The following is a 12,540-nucleotide window of genomic DNA, read 5'->3' on the forward strand; positions in this document are numbered from 1 at the left end:
AAACATAAAAGCAATAAATGGATATGGGTGAAAAAGCGTTGTATAACTCGTGAAGAAGAACAGCTCATGTCATATTTTGGCATATCAAGTACAGTAGCGTATATGGGCAGGTCTTCAAAACTCCAGGTATGCAATCCGATGTAAAGGAAACCAAAGAAACCACTTTATTATGATCCTTCTGGTTCACAGGTTACAAACCATAACTGAAACTTTGAAAGACTAAATAAAATGGGATTTCTTTTCTTTTTTTTCCCAACATTATAATCTGAATTTGAAAATGGGGACACCCAATAGCACACCTATTGGAATTTGAAAAACCCCAATACCATGCCTATTAGAATCAATTTTGATAACACCAACTCTGGAGGAGAGATGATATTCTTGAACAAATTATTTTGGTCGATGACCAGAAGTCTGTAAAACAAGCAATAGTAAATTTTTGAAGCTATTTGAAAACTATAACCAAATGCTGTGTATGGCACACCGGCTCTTCTGCTCGGCTGAGTAACTTAAAGAAATGGGGAGAAAGAGGCATTTATAGTTTTATACTTCATTGCGCCAGACTTAGCCGACAAATTGCTGTCAGTTGATGTATCCACAAAGATTGATCTCACAAACCTAAAAGCAGAGACAAGTGCCAATAAGAATCATTGATACTAGGCTAATTTGCTGATCAGAACTAAGAGAGATTTAGTTGTCAAAGAAAAGGTCAATGTACCTTACTACTAATTGTGTTTCCCATCATGGAACTGAGCATTTTTTGAAGATTTGAACGTTTCCAAGAATTTCCGGGCCATCTCTAACTCTTGCTTCTGTCTTGATTTGTCCCATTTGTGTTCAGTTGCCAATATTTCAATTATGCGTGGCAATGCCCTGCCTGCCGCATCAGTATCAAGGAAAGCAAGCCGAGATCTCCGAGCAATAAAATCAATGGCTGATTCACAGTACTCATTTCGTGCACAGTAAGCAACTTCCGCCTCTAGAAAAGGGTACCCATGGGCAAGTCGCTTCCCCAAGTTTTCATTCTAAATTTGAAAAGAATCAGCTATGCGTAACCACCAGCCTCAGAAGCAAATGATTAATAAATAAATAAAAGGACTACTATGACGATTGACGCCAGTAGCATATTACTCGGAGGAGCAAGAAAATCCAACCTGTGCAATGGCAGCAACCCGTTCGGCAAAAGTACCATACGCATGGGATAGATGCTTTGCTGCTGCAGTGTCCATTACTCCAGGTACAACTTTACCATGACTCTTCTTCATGCGCCTGTATTGTTGAGCAATAACTGTGAAAGATGCAGGGTCCCATCCATCTCCACCAACAATCTGTAGCTTTGAGGTTACACATTCATTTCCTGGGGTCAGCTTTCCGGACTTTATAGCTGCATTAACTGCATCTTCTGCCATGCTGCAAAATTTCTAGTCAGCAAAATACTGTGGCAGAAAAACAGGTATGCACACAAAAGGAGGATAGGGGTCGTAGATTATAATGCAGCAGCCAAAAGGGAGGGACAAATAAAGAAACCTACACAACTAATGAATATTGTTGCCTAGACTAAAACGAAAACAAACCACTCTAGATGTGTAGCCTAAGTTAGCTAAGGAGAATCTAACTAATAACTCAATAATGTAAGATTAACCCAATAAGCATACCTACGGTAAGTAGTCCACTTCCCACCGGTGATTGTGACAAGTCCAGGATAATCTTCACATACAACGTGATCTCTAGAGATACTCTCGGTGTTTTTCGCAGATGGATCTGTTGCCAATGGGCGAATACCACTCCAAGCAGAGAGAACGTCAGTACGTCGTACCTATATTTTCCCAGCAACACATTAGATCCCACAAGTAGAAAAGGAAAAGGAAGACACCTAGAGTAAGTCACAGCACTAAATGTCTTCCAATGCTACTGGATTCAGATATCAATTATCAACAAGAGCAAGATTCAACTTGACAGAGCATTGCTTATCATCAACTGCTCATTCATCAATAGAAAATAGCTTGTTATTGACTGGTGAAGTCTTTGTGTACCATTGTCTAGTCATACAAACCCCACAAGACCCAAATATCTACTTTTAGCATTCAAGTTAAAGCAAAGCCCCACTTCTTTATCTCCTTGAGAAGTAAAATCAACCATAGATGACAGATGCTTATTTGCTTAAACCTTCTCCCATACAACAATATAAGAAAGGTGGAAAATGAATTACATGAAAATACTACTTGCTGAAAAAATGGATAACTTTTGTCAGCCACCGATAGAAAGAGCCAGAATGACAGCATATGATAAGCCCAGAAGGCCAGCACATATGCAATACTTAAATCCCAATAACATATTTAGGAAATTGGCTTGAACATGCTATTAAGTTTACACACAACACTAAAACTCGTATAAGCTATGCAGGTAAGGATAACCCACACAAGTAGACAGACAGAGATAACTTTATAACCACATACCTTGACATTAAGGTAATCAGAAATGGCATCCAGTATGAATTGAATCTCATCCTCATGTGGTTCAGGAAGTAGAGTAATCTCTGTGTTAGAATCTGTGGTGCCAGCAACTGTTCGTCCCAACCATGGCAGCATGAAGACAACACGTCCATCTTTAGTTTTAGGAACAATCAATCCCATACCCTCAGGAGAATAATAATCTGGAAGTACAATGTGTACACCACTGCTTGGACATATCATAGGTCTTGCATCTTTATCAGTCATCTTCCTTACAGAATCACAAAATGGTCCAGCAGCATTGACAACAACTTTTGCATATGTATCAAACTCTGCTCCTGTTAAGTTGAGAAATACAATAAATCACAACATTCAAATAGGAACTTCTAAATCATCATTTACAGATTATATCTGTGTCCATTGTTGAAAATAAAATGTTCCATGAAAATTTCTTATCTGAAAACAAGACTCTCTTATCTAACGGGAACAAATAAATAAACAAAATATAAAGTCTTAGCAGAAACATGCCATGTTAAATGTGAGCTTAGCAATTGATAAGTAGCCAACCTTGACTCTTCTTTTAACAATTGCCATAAGTAACTGTTTACTATTACTTTAACAAAGAAGTTTTCATATCATGAGCAAGTCATCCTTCCTCTTCTTTACTCTGGAGGCGATGTTAAATCAATCCTTTCATAATCATTGTTACATAAATGCAATCTAAGATAATCAATTAATAAATCACTCGTCAAAGTGTGTGCTCATTATACCTGTTAAGTTGTCTCGGATTCTCACACCAATTGTCCGATTGCTGTCCTCATCCTTCAGAAAAGAAATCACTTCTGCATGATTAAGCACTGCCGCACCAGCTATAGCAGCAGTGCACGCCAATCCAACATTAAGACGTGCATCATTCATCTGCCCATCATAATACACCACGGTGCCCTTCAAGCTTTTATCTTTACCATTCCTTGCAAGCGTCGGGAAGAGCTCAACAGACTCTTGTGCAGAGTAATATCTGGACACATGTAGCAGGCGTAGTCCTGCCACCAAATCGTACATTTTCAACCCCATCCAGTAGTATACAACATCGAACCATTCAAAACATGGTGTCATGCACGGCAGAGCATGGCACAGGTGCGGCGCATTGTCAATAACCTGTTTACGCTCCTCAAGCGCATGAAACACCAACTTCAGCTGCCCATAGTCGAGATTAAAAACAGCTTTCTCCAAATAGCGAACACCTAACAAAACAACCACAAAAGCAAATTAGGATGGAATCTGTAGCTATAAAAAAGCCGAAATTTATATCCATCAGAGCTCACAGCCACTTCAAAACCAAAAAGTATGACAACAAAAGAGTAGTACAAAACTCCATATGATCATCCAATTTGCAAAAGACAAAAATATCAATGTCAATGTAACTCAGAAGCACCAAATATACTTTCAGCGTTTCAACATACGTATATAACTACGTACATACATACAAGTCTGCAACTACGACTACGTGTAGAATCGAACAACCATACACAATACGTTTTCGGTTACTGACCTCCATGAAGTAGCTTGGTGGACCTGGACGAAGTTCCGGAAGAGAAGTCCTCCCTCTCAACGAGACCAACTCGAAGGCCTCTGGTAGCAGCATCAAGCGCGACGCCACAGCCGGTGGCACCGCCGCCGATTACCAGAATGTCGAGAGGGTTGCCGGAGTTCGCGCCGATCAGAGCCGACTCCTGCGCCGCCCTCGGCGGAACAGAGGCGCTCCGGTCGCTGATCCTCTGCCGAAGCTCCGCGACAGAGTGTCCGGCGCCGCGGTCTGCGGCGGTGAACGACGGTTGGATTAGGAAGGCGCCGCTTGCCGCTGTCGCGATTGCCGCCGCGGCTCCCAGACGCCGCAGGCGCGTGGCGGTGGCCATGAATGAGAGAGAGAAGAGAGAGAGAACCGCTTCCCAAAGGTTGCGTTGGGAATCGGTCACGGGGATTTGGATGGAAAGTTGGTTGTTAGTGAGAGGGAGAGAGATGCTATTGTGTCCTGTGGTGTGTTGGTCAAACCGCGACACTTTTGTCGTTTACGCCCGGGTCTGAAATGAAATCTTAGTATTGCAGTGGGGTGATTTTATCAAAACTGGGTGACAGACGCCGGTGACGGAGGATTGTCGGACGATTGTCGGACGTGGATGAAAAAGGATCGGAACTTTTCATGGAGAAGGGAGTGTGGAGATGGGATGAGGCAAAAGGAGGAGGAGGTAGAGTGAAGGAAAGTAGGAAACTCGCGTCAGCGGTCTTGAAAACATAAATCCTGGGTGACGCTGAGCTGGATTTTTAATAAACTTTCTGTTTGAAATTTATCGAGCGGGTTTGGTGGATTACGGACGGATTTTAACGGGTTGCGGTGTTATTAGGTATTTAGGTTCAACTCATTATAACTTTTTACGCGTAGTAACAAGTGTTGCGCGTAGTAACTAAGTTTTATTGCTGGCTCATTTATTTTGCAGATACAATGGATAAATTTAGATTTAGGTCATAATGAGATTTCTTCTGTTCTCCCTCACCTTGTATGTGTGTTCAACATGTATGATGATAGAAATTTAAATTATTTTAATCGTAGTTTTAATTCTTATTAAATATATATAAAGGTTTTAATGAATATGTATTGAAATTGGAAAAAAAAAGAAAAAAGATTTCAATATATTATTATTGAATTAGAAAGTCTAGAGAAAATAAATATAATATTTTTTATATAATTATTATCCTTAATAGTCATTTTATAGGAGCATATATATGTCATTAATAATTCATAATAGAATGAGGTCAAGCGAGAAAATTTGGAAGTTCCAAGGATTTCTACTATTATCTCGTTTGACATTCTAAACTTGAAATTATGAATTTCCATAGAGAAAAAAAATGAAGGAATTGATTGTCCAAATTTCTTACTTCAATTTCCATAAAAAAAATGTGTCATTTCAAAATTTCCTTACAAAAGCTTCTTTCTATATATTACATTATTAGTTTCCAAAACAAAGTTTTCTTTCATTTTTAATATTTTAATTTGTATTAAATTTTCTTAATTTATTACACATTCTAAATTCTACATGGATACAACCTGACAATGAAAATTGCAATAAATGGAATTGTAGATTCCCTCATTTCAAAATTTCTCAAGAATTCATAATTGTCTCATCGAAACGCAATATCATTTCTTTTCCTAACTTTAGAAGCGGTCTTCTTTATTTCCATATCTTCTTAAACTAGCGAAGTTTCCTCACCAAGTTCATCAACTCGAAATAAGCGAGCGACCTCCATAATCACGATCAAGCTCGAGGAAGAAGCCCACGCGATCGAGTTACTTTCTCTCTCATCATTTCTGTTTTGCATACATTGAGTTTGATTCCAATTTCAAACTCAAACTCAAACTCAAACTAGCTAAACTACCCTTAAATCTCATCATACAAATCAATATCAAAATCACCGAGTTAAAAGTGATTACGATCATAAAATTCTATATATACATAATAGAATTAAATACAATATCATAATAATCATAATGGTTTTTATTTTCTCTCCGTTATTTCCTTTGAAAAATAAGACAACATGTACAAACATAAAATTTTTGTAATGAAATATTGTTAGTAGTTAAGGTTGTATAAGATTCTCTTCTATTGGGATCTCCACATTCACTCATTTGACCTCTCATACTTTTTGCACCTCCTATTTGCTTTTTAAAAAGTATTAAATACTATTTAAACTTCTTTCAAATACCTAACTTAACATTTTACTTATAAATGGAATGTTCCGAGCATTAAAGATGAGTTTTAATGCTCCCATAATTGTTTGTTACTAAAAAAAGAAAAAATGAAATAATTATTGAAAAAATTCATAACTTGGTAACTAATTAAAAAAATTACCATAACTGTCTTTAACGCTAATGTTTCAAGTTTTATGGTTGCTACCATTTTAACTGGGTAACAAAATTAAATTTGCTCATTCTAATGTTTTTATCTAGCTTTATCTTCTATGCTGCTTCATAGGCTTATTTGGTTTAGTTTACACGATGACTATCCTCGTATTGTGATCTTTTTATTCTAATAAGAAAAACCTTTATCTAATTCTTTTACTATTGCATTATAGTTTTGTTCTTGTAAAATTCACCCAGTGATTTTGAATTCATTTTCTTTTGAATCATTATTTTCTTCAAAAACTTTCATGAACAAAGAAAATGAGAAATGAGATTTGAATAAAGCTTTGGAGGGAGAACCAAAATGTATAATTTTTCTTAATAATTTGTTGTATGTAACAGTCTTTTCATATAAGGATATATATGTCATTTAATAATTAAAAAATGAGGGAGGTATAGAAACTAGAAAGTAGATTGGGAGGTCCCAATAGAAACTCTCTTATCAAGAACATATAAAGAAGATTCCAACTAGGGTTTATAACAACACGGTTTTATTTTCTCTCCATTGAATATCATAAAACAACATGTACAATTATCATCAGGATTTTGTGATGCATAATTGTTGGTAGTACTGACAGATCAATACAATCCGACCACAACCAACTGAGATCGAAGACAACCCGAATCAGCCCTTGATCGGAACTCCAAACTGGCCTCTCGTGCCCCGGTCAACCACGCACCTTGTGATGGCCCGACTCAAGATGACAAATTCCGCCGTCGCTATCATCGGCAATCAAAGGACGTCCACCGCCACACTCTGCTAAAACCCTAGAGTTTTCTTTCCCCTTTACTTATGAAGGTTGTTGATTGTTGTTATTGAACGACAAATTTTGGGAAATCTTGGGTTTTTGACATTCAAATTGTGGTTGGCCATGTTTGCAATTTCAATTGACAAATTTGATACAGCTACTAATGGAAAAATTCACATGAATGCCATCAATTAACTAAGTGAAGTTAATTAGTTTGTTTCTTCTCTAGCCAAATTTTACATTCGTAGCTTGAATTATATACAAAATATAAATTATTACAAATTTTTCTTTAGGATAGAAAATAATACACTATTGTGTACTGAAATACATCTGTATCTATATCAAATTTCAAACTCTAATATTCGATATAAATTTTTTTCTTTCTTAAATGTCAGATTAGCAATAAAGGAGAAAATAGAGTTAATGTTACGAGTTTATTTAATACACTATTGCAGCTTCTCTAACTTTGTTTTATATCATCAATTAAACCTCCGTTGGCTAGTAAATCATATTGAGGGCTGGAAACTTCATTAACTGCTTCTAAGCAGTCACTTTCGATGACAACATCATGTAACTGTAATGAGAAAAGAAGATCCACTTTAGACAATTATTTAACTATAATATGAGTTTATATATCATACATAATTATTTAATATAATATATCATCATTAATTGAATTGTAAAATTTTATTTATTTATTTTTGGGAATCTATATATTCGTGCCATGTGTTAATAAAGCAACTTTTTTTCTGATTTTTTAGAAAAAATTCCTTGTATTTTTAAAGCTTTTTGGGTTTAAAACACAATTACTTTATTATTAACCGTTGATTTTAATCTATTTTATTTTCTCCACCGTCAGATTGTAAATATATATTTACTTTTTTATTAATAAAATGAATTAATCTGGACCTTTCATTTTAAATTAAATTAAAATGAGTGAATCGGGGCCGTTGATTTTATAATTGTTGGTAGCCCACATGCAAGTGGACGCTGGGGGCCACATCTGTTCCCACCGAAGCCAATATGACTTTCGTTCTGCAATCTTTAGCCAATTTTTTTACTACATATTGCCTATTGTTGGAGATGATGGATTTTGATCGGGAGAGCCATTTTAGCTTTTGACTACATGGTTTGAGTTGCTATGAAAGATGAGTTTACTATTCACAACTGTTCATGTAATAGTAAACTGACGATTTTACCCCTAGTCTTCAACCACAATTTCGCATCTGCCATATACATATGAAAAGACATTTTTGCCCTTTTATTGTTTCTTAATTACAGGCTGCCCATCTTTTGATAGTTTTGTTATTCGGTGTCTGGGTTTTGAATTGATATGGACTTTGTTTGATATGCACACAACCATGATCTCCCGTCCATAGCTTTCCTTTATTTGATCCTTCTAATTTCTTTACAAGAACAAAACCCGTGGCAAAGCACGGGCCAATTTTCTAGTACAGATTATTCCCAACTCAAGCTGGTGCAAAGCCTTTGCCACCAAGTGATAACGATCAAACCTTCTCTCAACCATCTTTAGATGATTGATGATAATTGCCAACATTTCAACGAGTAATCCTCCACCGCCATGCACCAACCTTGACATTAATCTTAAGAGACAGATTTTCAAGGTATTGCTTACTACATGCACTTTGATACATGGTTAGGGTTACAACACTGGGAGACAATTCCGAGCTCTGTTTCATAGATTCTTTTAATGAGACCTTCAATAGAAAGATGACAGACTCTAAGCATAACTTTAAAACAAGAAAGCACAGTTTTGGGTCATATTTAGCTCCTCACCATAGGATACTCTTTCATCAGGCAAAACGATAATCAGCAATTGAATGTGTCTCTTGCCGTGTCCAATCTTCTCAAGTGTATGGACAGACCGCTTGTGAATATATCTGAGAACCGTCTCAATATGCCCATGATGACGTGGTAGCATAGGAAATAAAGGCTTGGAATTGAACATCTAGAAAGGTTAGTTATTGATTACAATGTTGCACACATAACACACATACAGCTGCTGATGGCAAGGCGTTCAATTTGTATCTTGGAGGCAACTAAGGTTAGAACCTTGTTGCCCCCAACTTGGTTTTTTGCTTGGAATTTCACAAGTTGGAAGTTTGGAATCACATGGTGGGGTCGGGTGGGGTCGTTGACGCGGCGTTCCACGTGAGAGAATGAGAGTTGACATTGGAAGTTTTCGGAAAGCTTGGAATTTCACAAGTTGGAAGTTTGGAATCACATGGTGGGGTCGGGAGGGGTCGCTGACGCGGCGTTCCACGTGAGAGAATGGGAGTTGACGTTGGAAGTTTACGGAAAGCTCCGATAAATTGGCGATATCTTTTTGATATCGAAAATATCGCAATATTTCTATAAATTTCGAGAATTTTGGACGAAATTCTCTTGATAAGTAAAGGATATATCGCCACCTTAAAAAAATGAAAATATCGCCGATATTTTTGATTTTTAAGTCATTGATTTCCAGCATACGATGGCATGAAGAGTCTCTACACCGCTCTGCCATATCCCTTCTCTTCGAAAGAGTTTGTGGTCAAGCTGTGGGGATCTCCATTCCAATGGTATAACCATATAAGGCCTTCTTTTCTTGTGTTTGGTTTCATTGTTTTCTTAGGACCTACTGTTTTCTGAATCTAATTTGTGTTTGAAACTTTTAATCCTTCTCTTACAGGAAAGAAAGAAAGTTCAAGGTCTTCATAAAGTTGGTAAACAAGTATTATAAGCAACACGAAACACCACAAAAGCTCATCCAAGCTCTTGATGTTGCTCTTAAAACTCAAGCATCAAATACATATGTTTTTGTATGCATATTTGTTGGCCATGTATGTATGTTTTGATTCCTTTCAATAATATAACATATTTAAATTGGTTGGTTCTAACGTTATATCTTCATACAGCTGTACTGTGATTGGTGGTGATATACAAATTGGTAGGTCACTTTTTTTCAGTTTTGGTACTGGTGGTGATATCGGTGGTGGCTTCGAGTTCTGGAGAGGCTACTACCAAAGCCTAAGGCCAACTCAGTTTGGTCTATCCCTCAATATTGGTATTTTTTTTCCTCCATTTTGTTCTTCTTCTTTCGTTTCTCTAGGCCATGTAGTAAGATGCCTCAACCGAAAGTTTATGTTATTTTTTTTTGTAGATGTCTCGGCAAAGGCTTTTTACCAGTCGACTCTGGTGACAGAGTTTGTTCAGCAACATTTTAACTACAGAGATATCTCCAAGGGTCTGTCCAATCGTGAGATCCGGCTCCCCGGATGGGTGCGTGGAACATGGACAATAAGGTGAGGTGTTTTATTTTTTATTTTTTATTATTTAGATTCCAAATGTATCAAACATTCATTATGTGTGTATTTAAGAGTAAGAGAGCAGGAATTCTGTGCAAGATTATATATGTTTTGCTGTTGGTTCTGACGTAGATTGTATAACAAATGCTTTGGTTTTTAGCTAATGAATCTTCTGTTGCACTCCTTGTTTTGTAGAAAATGGTTAATGGTGGCACATTGGATTTCTGGGCGTTTGTAAATTTCTCTGGAATACCCGAATAATCTAGCGATTGCTTTATTAAGGCACTCGTCGCCATGTGCAATAGTAACCGGATGGTATGTCTCTGACTTGTAATTGATTCTGTAATGTCCAATTTCTGTCTTGATGTGTTTTTAATTGTTTTCTTGACCTATTCCTTTCTAGATGTTCAATTCCAAGCCTTTATTTCCTATGCTACCACGTCATCGTGGGCATATTGAGACGGTTCTCAGATATATTCACAAGCGGTCTGTCCATACACTTGAGAAGATTGGACACGGCAAGAGACACATTCAGTTGATGATTATCGTTTTGCCTGATGAAAGAGTATCCTATGGTGAGGAGCTAAATATGACCCAAAACTGTGCGTTCTTGTTTTAAAGTTATGCTTAGAGTCTGTCATGTTTGTTTCCGTAGGAATCTGAAAACTTAGATAAACATCCAATCAATAACTAACCTTACAACAATCAATTACTACATTGAATTCTATTTACCAAATGTTCAAAATTTTTACAACAACATCTCAAATTTTAATTTCTATAGATAGTTCAAAATTCCATTCATTCCTTGGACTGAAGGAAACTATAAGTTTCTTTCTTTACTTATTTCTCCTACTTACTTCTTCACTCCAAAATTTTGGTAAGTAATTAGTAAATATTATTAATTATTGGTTGTTATTGTTTATTTTATTGTTCTAATTAATGACATTTAGTACTTTTATTGTTCTAATTTATTTCAAAAATTAAGAGTTGTCGGTCATTCAGCATTTACTGTTTCACCTCAAAATTATTACAACTCACTATATAACAATGTTTATTCAAGGTTTTCTTTTCATATATAGTAGATAATTGATAAAAACAAACATATCCAAAAGTTTCACTTAAAATTTCCATATTTTTCTTCAAATTTCCATAATTTTTCTTGATTATTTACCGAAATCAATATATCCACGATATTTCCGTCGAAATTTCCGTTTTCGGGACCATCGATATTTCCTCGAAACTCGATATTTTAGTCATTGCTGGAAATACATGTCCCAAACGGTACATGTAAACCAGCTCGTCGATCACTGCTATGTTTATCTTCTTTGACGAGCATCCGGGTGTAATTGAAACCTAAGGCCATCGAGGAAAACATTCTAGTCTCCACATAATACAATAACCTTAAGAAGAAAACAGGAGCATAGACTATAGAGAGGTTATGAGGCCAAAAAATTTCCATCTCAAAACAACTGTCAGACAAAGAATACATAACCAAAAACACAACATCGCCACAAAAGCAAAATACATATCGAAATTCATAAATCAATAACATGCAAAATCATAACCAAAACCCAAAAGAAAACGCAAAAGCAAATCCAGATAAAAATAGAGAACTCACATCATAGTGATATATGTGACCTTTCTCAACCTCCACGCGGAAGTGATTAGCGAAAACCTGGACCCGTTCACCAACGGAACCAAACCCCTGCCTCAACGGTGGAGGTGGCGCCGCCGCCGGGGTCGATCTGAGGGTGAGAGCACGCGCCACTGCCATGTATATGGCACATACTACAGCTGGGTCTGCCGGTGCCGGCGTCAAACCGAAGGGGTCTCCGATCATAATTGCTCTCTCTCTTTCTCTCCGTTGCCTATAAATCCAAGAGATAAGTTCTATAATCCTTGTTATAATCTATTATGACAATAATATTATGATTATTATTTGTTACTAATATATTGTATTTTTGAGATCTTGTAGGATGTGAAATCTGGTGACAGAAGTAGCATCCATCAACCAAATTTCCAACAATCTTAAGAGTAGATTTCCGTTGGTGAATGTTTCCTTGTGGAATGCTTAGACA

At 36.7% G+C, this 12,540-nt stretch overlaps 3 protein-coding genes across 3 annotated transcripts in view; 1 reads left to right on the forward strand and 2 right to left on the reverse strand.

The window, feature by feature from the left end:
- Window positions 1–535, reverse strand: part of LOC133716805 (putative ribosomal large subunit pseudouridine synthase SVR1, chloroplastic) — a 3,546-nt gene extending 3,011 nt beyond the window's left edge. Inside the window, exon 1 of the mRNA XM_062143461.1 lies at window positions 485–535. Coding sequence (XP_061999445.1) covers window positions 485–535 — 51 coding nt within the window. The remainder of the gene's footprint in view (window positions 1–484) is intronic.
- LOC133715447 (glycerol-3-phosphate dehydrogenase SDP6, mitochondrial) lies at window positions 144–4,700 on the reverse strand. The gene is made up of 7 exons (XM_062141945.1): window positions 4,003–4,700; window positions 3,221–3,694; window positions 2,457–2,788; window positions 1,656–1,816; window positions 1,155–1,410; window positions 719–1,025; window positions 144–618 (listed from the first exon to the last, which is right to left on the reverse strand). The coding sequence occupies exons 1-6, from the start codon at window positions 4,364–4,366 to the stop codon at window positions 726–728; spliced, it is 1,887 nt and encodes a 628-aa protein (XP_061997929.1). The 5' UTR covers window positions 4,367–4,700; the 3' UTR covers window positions 144–618; window positions 719–725.
- A 4,953-nt stretch (window positions 4,701–9,653) lies between these two features.
- On the forward strand, window positions 9,654–10,771 carry LOC133716806 (protein argonaute 12-like). The gene is made up of 5 exons (XM_062143462.1): window positions 9,654–9,736; window positions 9,847–9,888; window positions 10,073–10,221; window positions 10,318–10,459; window positions 10,658–10,771. Exons 1-5 carry the CDS (start codon window positions 9,654–9,656, stop codon window positions 10,698–10,700), a joined length of 459 nt encoding a protein of 152 aa, XP_061999446.1. The 3' UTR covers window positions 10,701–10,771.
- The last annotated feature ends 1,769 nt before the right edge of the window (window positions 10,772–12,540 follow it).

This window comes from Rosa rugosa, chromosome 6 (genome assembly GCF_958449725.1).
Source record: "Rosa rugosa chromosome 6, drRosRugo1.1, whole genome shotgun sequence".
NCBI lineage: Eukaryota > Viridiplantae > Streptophyta > Magnoliopsida > Rosales > Rosaceae > Rosa > Rosa rugosa.

Excerpts from the sequence above, each read along its gene's own strand:
- LOC133715447 (XM_062141945.1), bottom strand. The coding sequence starts at position 4,366 with ATGGCCACCGCCACGCGCCTGCGGCGTCTGGGAGCCGCGGCGGCAATC. Across the intron at positions 2,789-3,220 it reads AATCCGAGACAACTTAACAG|GAGCAGAGTTTGATACATAT; the intron begins GTATAATGAGCA and ends TCAACTTAACAG. Across the intron at positions 1,411-1,655 it reads AAGTGGACTACTTACCGTAG|CATGGCAGAAGATGCAGTTA; the intron begins GTATGCTTATTG and ends GAAATTTTGCAG.
- LOC133716806 (XM_062143462.1), top strand. The coding sequence starts at position 9,654 with ATGAAGAGTCTCTACACCGCTCTGCCATATCCCTTCTCTTCGAAAGAG. Across the intron at positions 9,889-10,072 it reads TTCATAAAGTTGGTAAACAA|CTGTACTGTGATTGGTGGTG; the intron begins GTATTATAAGCA and ends ATCTTCATACAG. Across the intron at positions 10,460-10,657 it reads CGTGGAACATGGACAATAAG|AAAATGGTTAATGGTGGCAC; the intron begins GTGAGGTGTTTT and ends CTTGTTTTGTAG.